At 47.9% G+C, this 14,915-nt stretch overlaps 1 protein-coding gene across 7 annotated transcripts in view; it reads left to right on the top strand.

Moving 5' to 3' along the window:
* Positions 1 to 13,390, top strand: part of TNRC6C (trinucleotide repeat containing adaptor 6C) — a 138,169-nt gene extending 124,779 nt beyond the window's left edge. For 4 of the 7 annotated variants that reach the window (XM_082442962.1, XM_082442963.1, XM_082442966.1 and 1 more), the window contains 5 exons: positions 632 to 748; positions 2,599 to 2,793; positions 3,545 to 3,615; positions 4,131 to 4,270; positions 8,519 to 13,390. In XM_082442962.1, coding sequence (XP_082299088.1) covers positions 632 to 748; positions 2,599 to 2,793; positions 3,545 to 3,615; positions 4,131 to 4,270; positions 8,519 to 8,879 — 884 coding nt within the window. In that variant the 3' untranslated portion in view covers positions 8,880 to 13,390. The remainder of the gene's footprint in view (positions 1 to 631; positions 749 to 2,598; positions 2,794 to 3,544; positions 3,616 to 4,130; positions 4,271 to 8,518) is intronic. The other 3 variants (XM_082442964.1, XM_082442965.1, XM_082442967.1) reach the window with 2 other exon arrangements.
* Positions 13,391 to 14,915: the final 1,525 nt, after the last annotated feature.

A 14,915-nucleotide genomic window follows, 5' to 3' on the forward strand; every position in this document is an offset into this window, starting at 1 on the left:
CCCGTCAGCCCCCCTCCCGGGAGCAGGCACAGGATCCTCGACAGAGGGAACCGCGGCTCTGGGGACACGATAGCGCACAGTGACACAGTTACTAGCACACATTTCTCCTCATTATTCCCTTATTAAAAAGAGAAATACGAATGGGGGAGATGGGATGCGTGAGACCTTTTGAGTCAGGAAAAGTGCTCGTCTTTTTATGGCAAAATCTGTAACAGAAAGCTTGGAGTTTTGTTTTCAGTTCTGTGGGTCTTGTTGGAGGTGTGAAAAGGTGGAGTTGGCCCTGTGTTTTTATTTTTATCTTACTTGGAAGCGGAAACCCATGGGATCCTTCCGAACTCGGACATGTTGTTGTAAACACTCGGTGGTCGTTCTCTTCCCTCCCGCTGCCCGGTCTCCCCCACCCCGCCCCGGCCTCTCCCAGGGCCCCGGGCCCCCAGAGGCGGCGGTGTGCCCGTGGCTTCCTCTCCTCCCCATGGTCTTGGCCGTGTCACGCTCTCATTTTCCACCATTTGCACAAGCGGCAGCCTAGGAGGACGTTGGCTCTTGGCTGTCAGGACTCTCACGCCCAAGCTGAGCGGCTCACCCCGCAGGCCCGTGCTCAGCTTTCTTAGTGCCGCGTTTGGTTCTGCAGGGTCCTCCCCACCGTCATCTCAGAATGCCACGCTGCCTTCCTCGAGTGCCTGGCCGCTCGCTGCCTCCGGCTACAGTCGCTCCCTCAGCAGCCTCGCGCCCGCTCCTAGTATCGCAGGTACGCACCTGGCCTCTCGACTTGCAGGTAGCCTTTTCTCTCTTTCCGCAAACAAAACGGACGGCCTGGCTTTTCCCGGTGGTCTGTCTGCTCCTCCCTGAGCTGGGAGGCCATGTGGTATGATGGAGAGCGGGCCTGAGCTTTGCTGAGCAGCCGTGGGGCCTCGGGCACCACTGCTCCCACCTCCCCACCCCCTTCCCACCCTCCCCACCCCCCAGTGGAGTGGGAATGGTGACACCTCCTCCGTGGGCTGTCACGAAGGTCCGGGGATTCTGTAAACTCCCCAGGGCAGGATGTGACACAGCTGCTTTCCCCTCTCCTCCCTTCCTGCCGTGGCCATGAGACCAGGGGTATACGAGGCTTAAAGACCTGAAGGCGGCAACCTCTGGGGACGTGCTGTTAACTTGCGTTGGCCACCAGGGACTAGGAGGCCACAAGCAGCCCCATGCTTCACTGCCGTCTCTGGGATCAATGCAGGGCCTGGGTTATTCCTCTCTCAGTATAGACTTCACGAGTCTTTCAAGTTAGAAATTTCTTTTAGGCTGAGAGGAGAATTGAGAATTGTTTTGTCATAGTAACTTCAAAGGCATTGTTATCTGGAAATTTTAAGACAAGGATAGAGAGAGATAATGGACACACACACAAACAGAATGTGTACAGGTTTATAAAAAGAGGTGGAACTTAAGTAAAGAGGGTTTATTGTTTATAAATTTCTTCAAATATGTTTCTGCATTCCACCAGCCTTCTCATCCAGACTTTGTTTAAATTCATGGAAGAATGCTGTAGGAATTCCTTTTATACCAGTGCCTAGGGGAGAAAGTAGTTTTGATGTACTTTAGCATCTTATTTAAAAAGAGAAAAAGAGCTTCTGGATTGTGTCTATTCCTTCAAATGTTTATTCTCTCTAATGTTTACAAAGGGGATGCATTAGGCCTTTAATACTTCCCAATCATTTGGCTAAAGAGATGGGCAAACAAAACCATCTTCCCGTATCTCAGGCAGTTTTTTATGGCATTTTGGTTTTTCTGATCAGTGACGCCTTTGCTCAGATTAGCATTTGTTGTTGTGAAGCTGCAGTCGACCCTGGCCGCCAGGGTGGCAGAGGTGCTCCGCACGGGGCTTGTGCCGGCCTGGGCGCTGCCCTGCTGCCCGAGGAGCATGGTGACAGCGACCACTCTGCCTGCTGTCCTCACAGCGCTGGGCCGCTGAAGCGGGCGTGGCAGGTGCCCCGGGCACAGGAGGGGCTGGGGCTGGTGGTCATTACTGGTTTTGGTTTGTCTCCCCAAGAGCCTTAAAACAGGCTTCCCCCAGCCAAGGTGCCAAGATGCCAAACCGCTCAGCCCTCGGCCACACCCGTTTCTATAGGCGTGGAGAGCGAGTCTCAAAGCTGCGAAGATGATGCTGGTCAACATGAGCTCAGGCGGGTTATGTCAGAGGGGGCGTTGCTTTGCAAGGGGGCTGACACCTAAAGAAACGGCGTAAAGGCTCTTGACCTTGATTAGTTTGTTATGTGATAAGATGTGTCCCAGCAGAATTTGTTAAATTAGCTTTAACACTGAACTACAAAAATGCTGTTTTTCTGGGTGACAAGCTCATGTCTGGCACATTTAGCAAATTAAGTATCAGAAATACTGGCAAGATGTATACCGGACACCAGCAGACTGTGTCTCTGGGCAGAAATTCAAGAGAGAGGGTGCCTGTGGTCCTCGTGTGGGAGCTCGACTCGGTGCTTCATTTCGGTAACGCAGTCCTCTGGAGCCAGAGAGCGCCTGGTGTGATTCCCGAGGCGCTGCCGTGACTTTCCTTCTCTGTCTCAGGAATGCCTATGCTCCACTTCTCTGCCTTTCCAGGTAAACTGTCAGACATTAAATCGACGTGGTCCTCTGGCCCTGCCTCTCACACACAAGCCTCTCTGTCTCATGAACTGTGGAAGGTGCCCAGAAACACTACTGCACCCACAAGGCCACCTCCAGGGTTAACCAATCCCAAGCCTTCCTCCACCTGGGGAGCCAGTCCCCTCGGCTGGACCAGCTCCTACTCCTCGGGTATGCGTCCGTTCTCGTGTCCAAACGGGGTGGCGGGGACGGGGGTGTCCGTGCCTGCTCCGCTTGTCCTTTAGGGAAGATGCCTATCATTTTGTCCTGCAGCTCCTTTGTAAGGACTCCTGGACCCTGGGAGGGCTTAGGAGGGGCCAAGGCGCCCTAGACCCTCAGGGATTATCTGGGCCCAGGCTCTGCTGCCTGTGTTTCAGCATCAGCCCTGGGTGCTCGCACACACAGCTTTGTTCGGAGCCAGGAGGTCCCGGCGGGCGGTCTCGGCACCCACTGAGGGGCCGCACCGGGCCCTCGGAGAGGCCCGATCAACCAGCATGAGGGTCTCGATTCCCAGTGTGAGCGCACCACCCCATCCTAAGTTGCAGCTCTGGAGGCTTTTTCCGGCCCCCTGCTGAACTGCGGGGATGAGGGGGTGCACAGGGCATTTAAGAAGCTGAGAGTGAAGCCAGCCCTGCAAGTCTGCTTCGTTTTTGTTAGCAAGTGGGATTTTAGAGCATTGATTATAAAGCTGGGGGGTGGGGGGCAGAGGAGGAGACCAGAACTTCCAGGCAGTTCTCAAGTCTCTGCCGCCACACCCGCCTCCCGGGGGTCTGCAGGGACTGTGGGTTGGTTTCCGGGGGTTGGGAGAGGCTTGGAGCACAGATTCGGCCCGTGCTGCGTCCGTGTGGTGAGACGGGAGGGCACTGGGAAGAGCTGTCTGACTCACCGCAGCCTTGTTGACCGGGTTCTTCCCTGGGCACAGGTTCTGCCTGGAGTACTGACACCTCAGGAAGGACAAGCAGCTGGCTCGTTCTCCGCAACCTCACGCCCCAGGTACAGGCACCCGGTGGGGGCATCGCCAGGCCTGAGGGCCTTGTCGGTGACCCGAGGCCTCACTCAGGGCCCAAAGGCAGCGCCGGCAGCAGGGGTCATTTAACCATGTTCCTGGTGCATTGTTTACCTTTCACTCTTCCAAGACTTAAAGAGTGTCCCCTTATAAACAGAATTGCTCACCTGTACCCACTCCAGAACGATTTGGCCTGTGCTCACCTTTCCCAGGGTCGGGGGCCGCAAGGCTCTGTGTGATGTGCTCTGGCGAGAGGGGGTCGGAACCAAAGCAGGGTTTCCTCCTTCTTCTGTTAGCCCAACTCAGAAACTATAACTGAAATGTCCCAAGATTTTAAATTACACAGTAAGTTACAAGGTGCAAAAGGTTAATACCATAATCATATAGTAAGCCCTTTCAAGGACAGACTTCTTCCCAAGGTACCGTGCACCTGGATTTCATAAACGTGTGTAGTGAAGAATTCCCAGGACACGTGTTACCGCCCCTCTGCTTCCTCAATCAGATCGATGGCTCCACCCTGCGGACGCTGTGCTTGCAGCACGGGCCTCTCATCACATTCCACCTGAACCTAACCCAAGGCAACGCCGTGGTCCGGTACAGCTCCAAGGAGGAAGCCGCCAAGGCCCAGAAGTCCCTGCACATGTATGTCCCTCCCCTGCCCCGCGCGGCCCTGACTGCGGCCCAGTGGTGCCAGGGCTGGGCGTTGTGGGCGAGTCCTGGGGCCGCAGCCACAGAGCACCGCGGGCGGGCGGGAAGTCCGACGTGGTGTGGACAGGGTCGGCTGCCCCCGGGGCCTCTCTCCTCGGCTTGCAGTCGGCTGGCCAGTCCTGTGTCCTCAAGTCTCTCAGCCTGAGTGTGTCTGTGTCCTGACTTCCTCTCCTTCTAAGGACACCAGTCTAAGTGAATTAGGGCCACCCTCCTGACCTCATATTACCTGAATTCCCTCTTTAAAGACCTCTTTCCAAATACAGGCACAGTGAGGTCTTGGGGCTTAGGGCTTCAACATATGAATTTGGGGGGACACAATTCACCCCGTAATAGGTGCCTTGTGACGTGTCGGTTTCTTCTGCTGCTGAAGTGCCGTGGCTTGGCCCCCCCACCCAGTAGGGAAAGGGTCCCCCAAGAGAGCACGTGTAGAGCCCAGTGATAGAAGATGCTCTGTCCATAGATATCTCCAGGCATACGACACATTCAGGCCCACTGCTGGGCCTTGTAGTGGGCCCTGCAGCCAACTCCTCTCCCCTGATTAAAGGACGCTTTTGATGAGATGTGTGAATAGACCTACTCAGTGACATCACTTGGGGTGTGGGCCCTAGAAGTTAATCATTCCTATTTTTAGCCCAGGGTATAAATTGCACTGACCCTAAATGATGCCCAAGTTTAATGGTCCATTCATGCACTTCCTTAAGAATGTGCTCTCTGCACCGACACAACATAGCTACTAGAATTCTAAAGTGAGAAAAAGGGTCATGATCTGGCCTTGGAAATAGCTATACTAAAACGTGAACTGCAGGACCATTTCTGGGTGGCCTGTGACATGAAGCCTCTAGCTGCCCTTTTCCCATTTTTTAAAAAAAAGGGAACGCCAACGAGGTGAACACAGGAAGACACAGAGCTGCTCCGCTCACATGACCCCTGTTCTGCTTTTTTTGTTTGTTTGTTTTGAGTTTTTGTTTTGAGATGTAACTGGCATACAACAGCGTGTCAGTTTAGAGTGTAGTGTTGATTTGACACATTTATATATTGCAATATGGTTACCACCGTGTGAGCTAACACCCACATCAGGGCACATGATTATTATTTCCTTTTTGTGGTGAGAACATTTAAGATTAAGATCTACTGTCTCAGCAACTTTGAAGTAAAGGATACAGAATTGCTAACTGTAGTCACCACGCTGTACACGAGCTCCCCAGAACTCACTCATCTTCTAACTGGAAATTTGTACCCTGAGACCAACCTCTCCCCATTTCCCACCCACAGCCCCTGGGCACCACCATTCTACTCCCGAATGTTTTGACAAGTTTGGCTTTTCTAGATTCCGTATATGATTGATATCATGCAGTATTTATCTTTGACTTATCTCACTTAGCCTAGGGCCCTCAGGATTAATCCATGTTGTTGCAGGATTGCCTTCTTTCTCATGGCTGAATAATATTCCAATGTGTCTGTATCTGTGTCTGTGTGTATGTGTGTGTGTGTATGTGTGTGTGTGTGTGTGTGTGTATATATATATATATATATATATATATATATATATATATATATATATATAAACATCTTCTTTATCCACTGATTTGTTCACAATTAGGTTGTTTCCATATCTTGACTATTTAAGTAATGCTGCAGTAAACATGGGAGTTCAGATATCTATCTCTTCAATAGCCTATTTTCATTTCCTTTGGATATATATGCAGAAGTGGGCTTGCTGGATCGTATGGTTGTTCTAGTCTGAACTTTTTGAGGAACCTCTATACTTTTTCCACAGTGGCTGCACCAATTTACATTCCCACCAACAGTGTAGGAGGGTTTCCTTTTCTCCACATCCTCACCAACACTTGTTATTTCTTGTCTTCTTGATGATAGCCATTCTAACTAGTGTGAGGTGATACCTCATTGTGGTTTTGACTTTCATTTCCCTGATGATTAGTGATGCTGAGGATCTTTTCATGTGTCTGTTGGCCATTTCTGTGTCTTCTTTGGGAAGATGTCTATTCAGTTCCTTTGCCCATTTTTTAATCAGATTGTTTGAGGTTTTTTTGTTATTGAGTTATATGAGTTCTCTATATATTTGAGTTACAGGATATTCTCTATATCAGATAGATGGTTTGCAAATACTTTTCCCATTTTATAGGTTGTCTTTTCATTTTGTTGATGGTTTCCTTTGCTGTGCAGAAGCTTTTTAGTTTGATGTAGTCCCACTTGTTGATTTTTTCTTTTGTTGCTTGTGCTTTTGGTGTCATATCCAAAATTTTGTTGCCAAGACCAGTGTCAAGGAGTTTTTTCCCTATGTTTGCTTCTAGGAGTTTTATGGCTTCAGGTCTTATGTTTAAGTCTTTAGTCCATTTCAAGTTAACTTTTGTGAGTGGTGTATGGTAGGGGTCCAGTTTCATTTTTTTGCATGTGGTCATCCAGTTTTCCCAACGCCATTTATCAAGGGGACTATCCTTTCCCCATTGAGTATTCTTGGTGCCCTTGTCAAATATTAGTTGACTGTATATGTGGGGAATCTATTTCTAGACTCTCTATTCTGTTCCATTGATCTATGTATCTGTTTTTATGCCAGTACCATACTGTTTTGATTACTGTAGCTTTGTAGTGTTGTTTGAAATCGGGAAGTTTGATGCCTCCAGCTTTGTCCTTTCTCAGGATTGCTTTGGCTATTTGGGGTCTTTTGTGGTTCCATACGCATTTTAGTATTGTTTATACATTTCTATGAAGAATGCCATTGGAATATGATAGGGATTGCATTGAATCTATAGATGGCTTTAGGTTGTATGGACATTTTAAGAATATTTTTAATTCTTTCAATCCATTAATACAGGATGGCTTTCCTTTTGTATCTTCTTCAATTTCTTTCATCAAAGTCTTGTAGTTTCCATGGTACAGATCTTTCACTTCCTTGGTTGAATTTATTCCTAAGTATTTTATTGTTTTTGATACTATTGTGAATTGGATTTTTTCTTTATTTCTTTCTCAGATATTTCATTGTTAGTGTATAGAAAGAAATGCAACTGCTTTCTGTGTGTTGATTTTATATTCTGCAATTTTACTGAATTCTTTGATTACTTCCAACAGATGTTTGATGGAGTCTTTAGGATTATCTCTATGTAAGATGATGTCATCTGCAAATAAATTTTACTTCTTCCCTTCCAGATTGGATACTTTTTATTTCTTTATCTTGCCTGATTGCTCTGGCTAAGACTTCCAATACTATATCGAATAGAAGAGGTGAGAGTGAGCACCGTTGTCTCGTTCCTGACCTTAGAAGAAAAGCTTTCAACCTCTTACTATTGAAAATGATGTGTTAGCTTTGTGTATATGTATGGTTTTTATTATGTTGAGGCCTGTTCTTTCTGTACCCTCTTTGTTGAGGAGTCTTCATCATGAAAGGATGTGGTGTTTTGTCAAATGCTATTTCTACGCCTGTTAAGATGATCACATGATTTTGATCTTCCATTCTGTTAATGTGGTGTATCCCATTTATTGATTTACATATGTTGAACCACCACCCCTGCCTGAATCCCAGAGATAAGTCCCACTTAACCAGCATGTACTTTGTTGAGAATTTCTACTTTTTTGAGAATTTTTGCATCTATATTCATTTATATTGGTCTGTGTTTTTTTGTTTGTTTGTTTTTGTGTGTGTTTTTGGGGGTTTTTTTTTTTTGTTTTTGTTTGTTTGTGGTGTCCTTATCTGGCTTTAGTATCAGGGTAATATTGGCCTTATAAAATGAGTTTGGGAGTGTTCCCTCCTCTTCAGTTTTTTGGAAAAGTTTGAGAAGAATTGATGTTAATTCCCCTTTAAGTGTTTGGTAGAATTCATCATTGAAACCATCTGTGGTCCTGGGCTTTTCTGTATTGGGAGTAATCAGCTAATTATTGATTCAACCTCCTTACTCATTATTGGTCCATTCAGATTTTCTATTTCTTGATGATTCAATTTTGGTAAATCATATGTTTCTAGAAATTTGAACATTTCTTCTAGATTATCCAGTTTGTTGGCACATCCTGTGTATTTCTGTGGTATCAGTTGTAACGTCTCCCTTTCATTTCTGATTTTGTTTATTCGTGTCTTCTTTTTTTCTTGGTTAGTCTAGCTAAAGGTTTGTTAATTCTGTGTATCTTTTCAAAAAACCAGCTCTTATTTTCGTTGCTGTCCTGCTCTTTTAGGTGTGTTCTGGGAAACACTACCATCTTGGCCGAGTTCGCTGGCGAAGAAGAAGTGAACCGTTTCTTAGCCCAAGGCCAAGCACTGCCGCCCACCTCCAGCTGGCAGCCCAGCGCTGGGACCAGCCAGACGCGGCTGGGCGCCTCGGGCAGCTCCCACGGCCTGGTGCGCAGCGACACTGGCCACTGGAACGCCCCGTGCCTGGCAGGCAAAGGGAGCAGCGACCTGCTGTGGGGCGGGGTCCCCCAGTACTCCAGCAGCCTGTGGGGCCCCCCCAGTAGCGACGACGGCAGGGTCATCGGAAGCCCCACCCCGCTGAACACTCTGCTTCCCGGCGACCTTCTCAGTGGGGAGTCCATCTAGCCTGGAGAGGCCGCATGGGCGCCGCAATCATCAGCACTAGGAAGAAACGCTGACCCTTTCCAGTCCGGGCGTCGCTGAGGACCCCGCTTGACCCAAGCAGCCCGGCAGCCCTTTCGAGTACCTCTGTTCAGTACTGAAGACGAACCTTGGCCGCAGTCCTTGCGAACTGTTCCCAAGACAGTGCGGGCTGCGCTGGGTCAGTGTCATGTGTAATGACAGGATGCTTCTCACAGCTTTTTATTTTGTGTCGTCTTATGTTTGTATGGTGTGTTGTCATTTTGATTTTTTAAGTATAAAAGCTGCTTAGAATAGTTCTATCATGAAGGGCACTTTTCAGATTGTGGGCTGGAAAGGGTTATTTTATCAAGGGGGGGGGAGGGAGGGAGGGAGACGAGAAAGCCTATTTAAAACGAGCCTGTGACGATTATGCACATTACCAGAGGCGGACCCCGTAATCAGGGGGAGCTGGCGTCCATCACTGGGACGCGGTCCTGGCGGCCCAGACCAGTGAGCCGAGCGGAAGGAGCGGTCTGCGATCTGTTCTCTGTTCCCACGGATCCGCCTATGCACATTACCCTTGTTTCATTACTTTTTCATGTCATTTTTTTTAATCCCAAAAAATATTTTTTAAAAGTTAAAAAAAATAGACATATCAAACATGCAAATACTTGAATCCAGCAGGCCAATAATGAAATGTGAACACTTTCTAAGTCTAATTCTACACTTCCAGGTTGGCATCAGTACGCAGAAACAGGCTCTAGGAAAAATTTCTAAGTTCACAGCCTATGTGTGTGTGTGTTGAAACAGAAGCACGTGTGTGTGTGCGTGCGTGTGCGTGCGCACTTTCTGTGTTCGTGTGTTAAGTGTGTGAGGGATTTAACTGTGGGTTTTCCCTTTTATTCAGTATGTGCTTTTTTTTTTTGGCGCATTGGTCAAACGTTTGTTATTATTCGCTTCTAACTTTGCACTGAGTGTCCCTGCCCTTCCTTTAGCTAATCCTATACATTAAAGAGAATTCATAGGACAGGGCTGGTGACAATTCATGTGTAAATGTTTACTCAAGGACTCTGTTATTGCGTTTAAAAATTACAGTGTATATCTCTGGAGAAATAATATGTATATCTACCTTTAGCAGCTTTTTATTGTGGACTAATGCAAGAAAATTATTACCAGAGTATTGCACCATTTTTCCATTTGGAATATAAAGTTAAAGAGAAAAAAACTCTCATTGAACTGTGGCCATAGATACTTGTAGAGGGTGGATGGTTCCGCAGGAGGAACGGAAACAAGCACTTGGACGTGGGTTGTGACTGCTTTCGGAGGAGCCCGAGGTGAGGGCTCCCACCTGTTTACAGACCTTTTTTTCTCCTTCAGACTTTAAAATAAAAAAATTTTAAAAAGGAATTTAAAAAAAAAAAGAAAAAAAAAAAGACTTCCGTCGTAAAGAAACCTATTTTCAGAATGCAGATCCGCTACTTCAGAGCTCTGGGATTGAACAGTGTTGTTTTCCCCTCCGGCCACCGTCGTGGACTCTGTCGACTGTCCCCTTCGTCCAGGTGACGAGTTGTGGTCACTGTCTTGCACACGCGGATGCGCTCTCAGGAAAGCCAGGGTTCCCGAGGGGCAGCTCCACACCATTTCATGTATTTTGTAACCCAACTCCTAGCACTGAAGATGTTATTAAAAAACAAACAAAAAATAAAGAAAAAAAAGAAAAAAGAGGAAAAAAAAAAACACAAAGAAGAAAGATACCTAATCTCTAACGTGTAGCAGTTACGTATGTACCAAATAATGGACTCAAAGGAAATAGATGTTCGAAGAGTGCTTTATATATTAAAAATTGCTTTATGTTTTAAAAATGATCAATGTTTTGATTGTTTTGCAAGAAAGAAAGACAATGGAGTAACATACCCTTGAGTATGTTTAAAAAAATATATGAACATGTGCTCCCTGCCTGCTTGATCAGGAAACTTGTGCATTACATTTTTTTTAATTAGCTTTTTAATGGTTTTATCAAAACAAAACAAAAACAAAAAAAACAAAAAAAAAAAAGAAAAAAAAGTTCCTGCAAAATTGCAGATCAACAAAAGCTGGTTTTATAGAGGATCATGAACTATGCACAAACTGGTTCAAGACTTTTTTCTCAAGTTCAGTAGTGTATTTAGCTAAACAGACCTTCCTCAGAGTAAGTGCATCTCATTGCCATTACATGCGTTCTGTATATTTGGTGTACACGTCCCTGCGTATGTACACCAAATATACGTGCGTGCGTGCCCGTGTGCACCCAGACATACAGCTTCCCATGCTGCATTTAGCATCGAGTTGTAGAAAACTGATATTTTTAAATTGAGGATGGAAGTAAAGAACCTCTCTGTTTGTTTTTGTTTTTTGTTGGGGTGGGTTTGGTTTTCTTCTTTGACCTTTTATTTTGAATTAAAGATGTCTGTAACTCTGAGATTAAAAGACAAGTTTGTGGCTTTTAATGTTTTTCCTCATAGAATGTGATTGTTGAAGAAAATGCACCGAAAGTTGCTTTCAAAAGTACAACGCTTTGTTGAATCTTAATAAATTGCAATTTTTTTTCTTGCTGTTCAAATAAATGTGTTTTTTATTTTTCAAAGGTAGATGTCATCCAAATTCACTTTGTATGTGTTGGGAGAGAGAGTTGTCCTACTGTGTGTAAGAAATTCCCTGTGTCGTCTTATGCCATCCTCAGAGTTCATGTATATAATTAGATACCCTCCAAGTTTTGGTTGCTTGACTTGTGATCTTATCATTTGTTTTGTGGTTTTGCAGTCCACACTGAAATCTTATTACTAGTCGTCGAGAGGTGCAATAGAGCCTAGGGGCTCTGCACCAGCCGCCCGCCAGGACCCACCTGCTCCGTGCGGGAACCGGTGTCATCTGGGGCAGCCGTGGGACGTGGCCCCAGCCGAGGACCATTGCTCGCTCTCACCCATGACCGAGTCTGGGCGTAAGAAGTATTTGGAGAGAAGGGAGTAATGAAGGTCTTTTGGGGCTTCCATGGTGGCGCAGTGGTTAAGAATCCGCCCGCCAATGCAGGGGACACAGGTTCGAGCCCTGGTCCGGGAAGATCCCACATGCCACAGAGCAACTAAGCCCATGCGCCACAACTACTGAAGCCCGCGCACCTAGAGCCCGTACGAGAGAAGCCACAACAACGAGAAGCCCGCTCACCGCAACGAAGAGTAGCCCCCGCTCACCGCAACTAGAGAAAGCTTGCGTGCAGCAACAAAGACCCAATGCAGCCAAAAATAAATAAATAAAAATTTTTTTTAAAAAAAAGGTCTTTTGTGTTTCCTAGACATTCATTTGTTTCAGTAAAGTAGCCTTAGCTAACTTTACAGAGCGTCTTGTACAAGCACAGTTGAAGTGACGGCGCTGGGCAAAGCAGCAGCAGCCTTGTCCCCACGGGGTTCAGGCGGCAGTCAGGACACTCGGGTCTGGCTCTCAGGTCCACCCCTGGATCGCCTGCCATGACCTTAAGTAAGTTCAGCGCCAGTGCTCCTGTCTCGTCAGGATTGTAAAGACAGCCTCTTGAAAAGCAGCCAAAATGTCCTTTGTGACCCCTGCTCAGAGACCAGTAGAGTGAGTGTCTTTTTCTCTCCACTCCTAGGGGCCTCGGCCACGTTTTATCGAGAAGATAGGACCCGGGTTGGCCCCCGCAGGCGAGACGGCGAGCTCCCGGCTCTGACCGACCTCTTTAGAAAGCGGAGGAGGAAAGCACAGAAGGGCCATCATCCGGAGGAGAAACGAAAGGCTAGAACGAAACTCATGGAACTCAGAATGTGGACAGTCGAATGTACTTGACACCCGACCCTTGTACGCACCTGGAGGCACCGACCCTGCCGGGGCTGTGAGCGGCCCTTCTGTAAGTGTTCGTTCGGTGCCCGTGAGTCCAGCGTCGCTACAGGGAGTGAGCCAGCCCCACACCTGCCTCTGGGAGAACAAGCCCAGTGCCTCCAGAACATCCAAAGGTTGAGGCAGCCTTCATGGAGGAGGTGGCACTTTCCTCCCAGGCCCGGGGAGAGTAGGGGACAGGTGGGGAACACAGCGTAAGCCGAGTGGCCACCTCATGGCCTGGAGTGGAGGCGGCTCCTGGTACCCACAGGTGAAAAGGAGGCTCGGTGTCTGGGATCGAGAAAAGTCAAGGCTCAGAGCTGCACTTTTTAAAAAAATCATTCTGGGGCTTCCCTGGTGGCGCAGTGGTTGAGAATCTGCTTGCCGATGCAGGGGACACGGGTTCGAGCCCTGGTCTGGGAGGATCCCACGTGCCGCGGAGCGACTAGGCCCGTGAGCCACAATTGCTGAGCCTGCGCGTCTGGAGCCTGTGCTCCACAACAAGAGAGGCCGCGACAGTGAGAGGCCCGCACACCGTGATGAAGAGTGGCCCCCGCTTGCCGCAACTGGAGAAAGCCCTCGCACAGAGACAAAGACCCAACACAGCCATAAATAAATAAATAAATAAATAAAAATTAAAAAAAAAAAAAGCAAGTCTTTAAAAAAAAAAAGATTATCTTAAAAAAAAAAAAATTCTGGTGACACCGTGGGAGAAGGCAAAGAAAGAAGGCAGGGTGCTCAATGGGTAGAAGCTTGATGTGCGAAGAAGGGACTGTTGAATGGAGAGGAGAGGCCAGGAGGGAGCCATCCTGGCCAGCACTGATTCTAACCGCATAAACGACAAGATCCAAGGAGCTGAGCACACATTCACTCAGGAGGGCATTTCGAGAAGATTCTTTGCAGGAAGAGAACATATGGGGTGGATCAAGGAGAAACCACATAAGAGTCGTGGTGGAAACATGTAGTTAACTTACTAGCTTTACACATCAGTTTTCACCGCGTAGCTTGTGTGGGACCGTCCCCTGAATGGCAGCCCACGTGGCAGGCCTGGCCCCGGAGCCTGGATCCCCAGTCATCGTGAAAACCAGAAGCACATTTCCAAATGCTCCCTAAGTGCGCAGAAGCCTCAGGCTTAAGTGACATTTCACTGGTTCTCCACCCTGGCTGCGTGTTAGAATTATCCAGAAAGCTTTTAAAATCCCAGTGCCAGGGCACATCTCAAACACATTCAACCAGAATCTCTGATTGTGGGCCCAGGCACCAGAGTTTTTAAATCTCCCCAGTTGGTTCCATTGAGCAGCCAGGGCAGAGGCGGTGTCAGAGGGAGCCTGTCATCAGGCTGAGACTGTCGACCGCCTACGCATTGGAATAGCCATTTCCAAGAGTTCAGTGCGTCTCATTTGGCAGTCATAGCTAGCTTTTTGCTTTTTTTTTTTTTTTTTAGCAAAACTACTATGTGCCAGGCAGGGTGCTAAGCACTGTGTAGGACTGTGTCTTGTTTCAACAGCCCCATGAGGTGAGGACTGGGGCTGGGAGAGACTGGGAGAAGTTACAGAATGTGCCCGAGGCCATGAGCCGATGAGGGTCAAATCCAGCCCCATCTGACTCCACAGCCATCGCTCGCTCGGTCAGCCCCACACAGGATCCACCACGGAATATTCCAGCTGGAGGACCTTGAGGCCACGTGTGTATCAGAAACAGCTCCGATGGGCGATAGGTGTGCCTGTAAAGAGACCTGGCTCGGACAGTAGCAGGGCTGGCGAGTCTGGAATTTGGACACGGCCAGGCAGGGTGGTGCCGCAGCTCCGGGCAGAATTTCTTCTCTGGAAAACCTCAGCCTTGCTCTTGAGGACTTTCGACTGATTGGATGAAGCCCACACACATCACTGGGGATAAAACCCTTAAAGCCAGCTGACTGTGGGTGCTGAGCACCTACAAGATGCCTTCACGGCAGCACCTCAGCGCTTGAGTCGATAACCAGGGACCCCAACTGACCATCACACGTGGCTTCTGCAGAAATACCTGCGGGCCTTTCTCCTGTTTGTCATCAGCAGCTCGGCCTGACCTCATAGTTGTTGCAAGGCGGGCGAAGTGGGCCTAGTCATAACAGGTGGCAGTGCCAGCTCAGACTGGACGCGGTCAGTTTATGTCCATCCGTCCAAAAGCGCATCGGTC

The sequence above is a fragment of the Balaenoptera physalus genome (genome assembly GCF_965194825.1).
Source record: "Balaenoptera physalus genome assembly, chromosome: 20".
Classification (NCBI taxonomy): domain Eukaryota; kingdom Metazoa; phylum Chordata; class Mammalia; order Artiodactyla; family Balaenopteridae; genus Balaenoptera; species Balaenoptera physalus.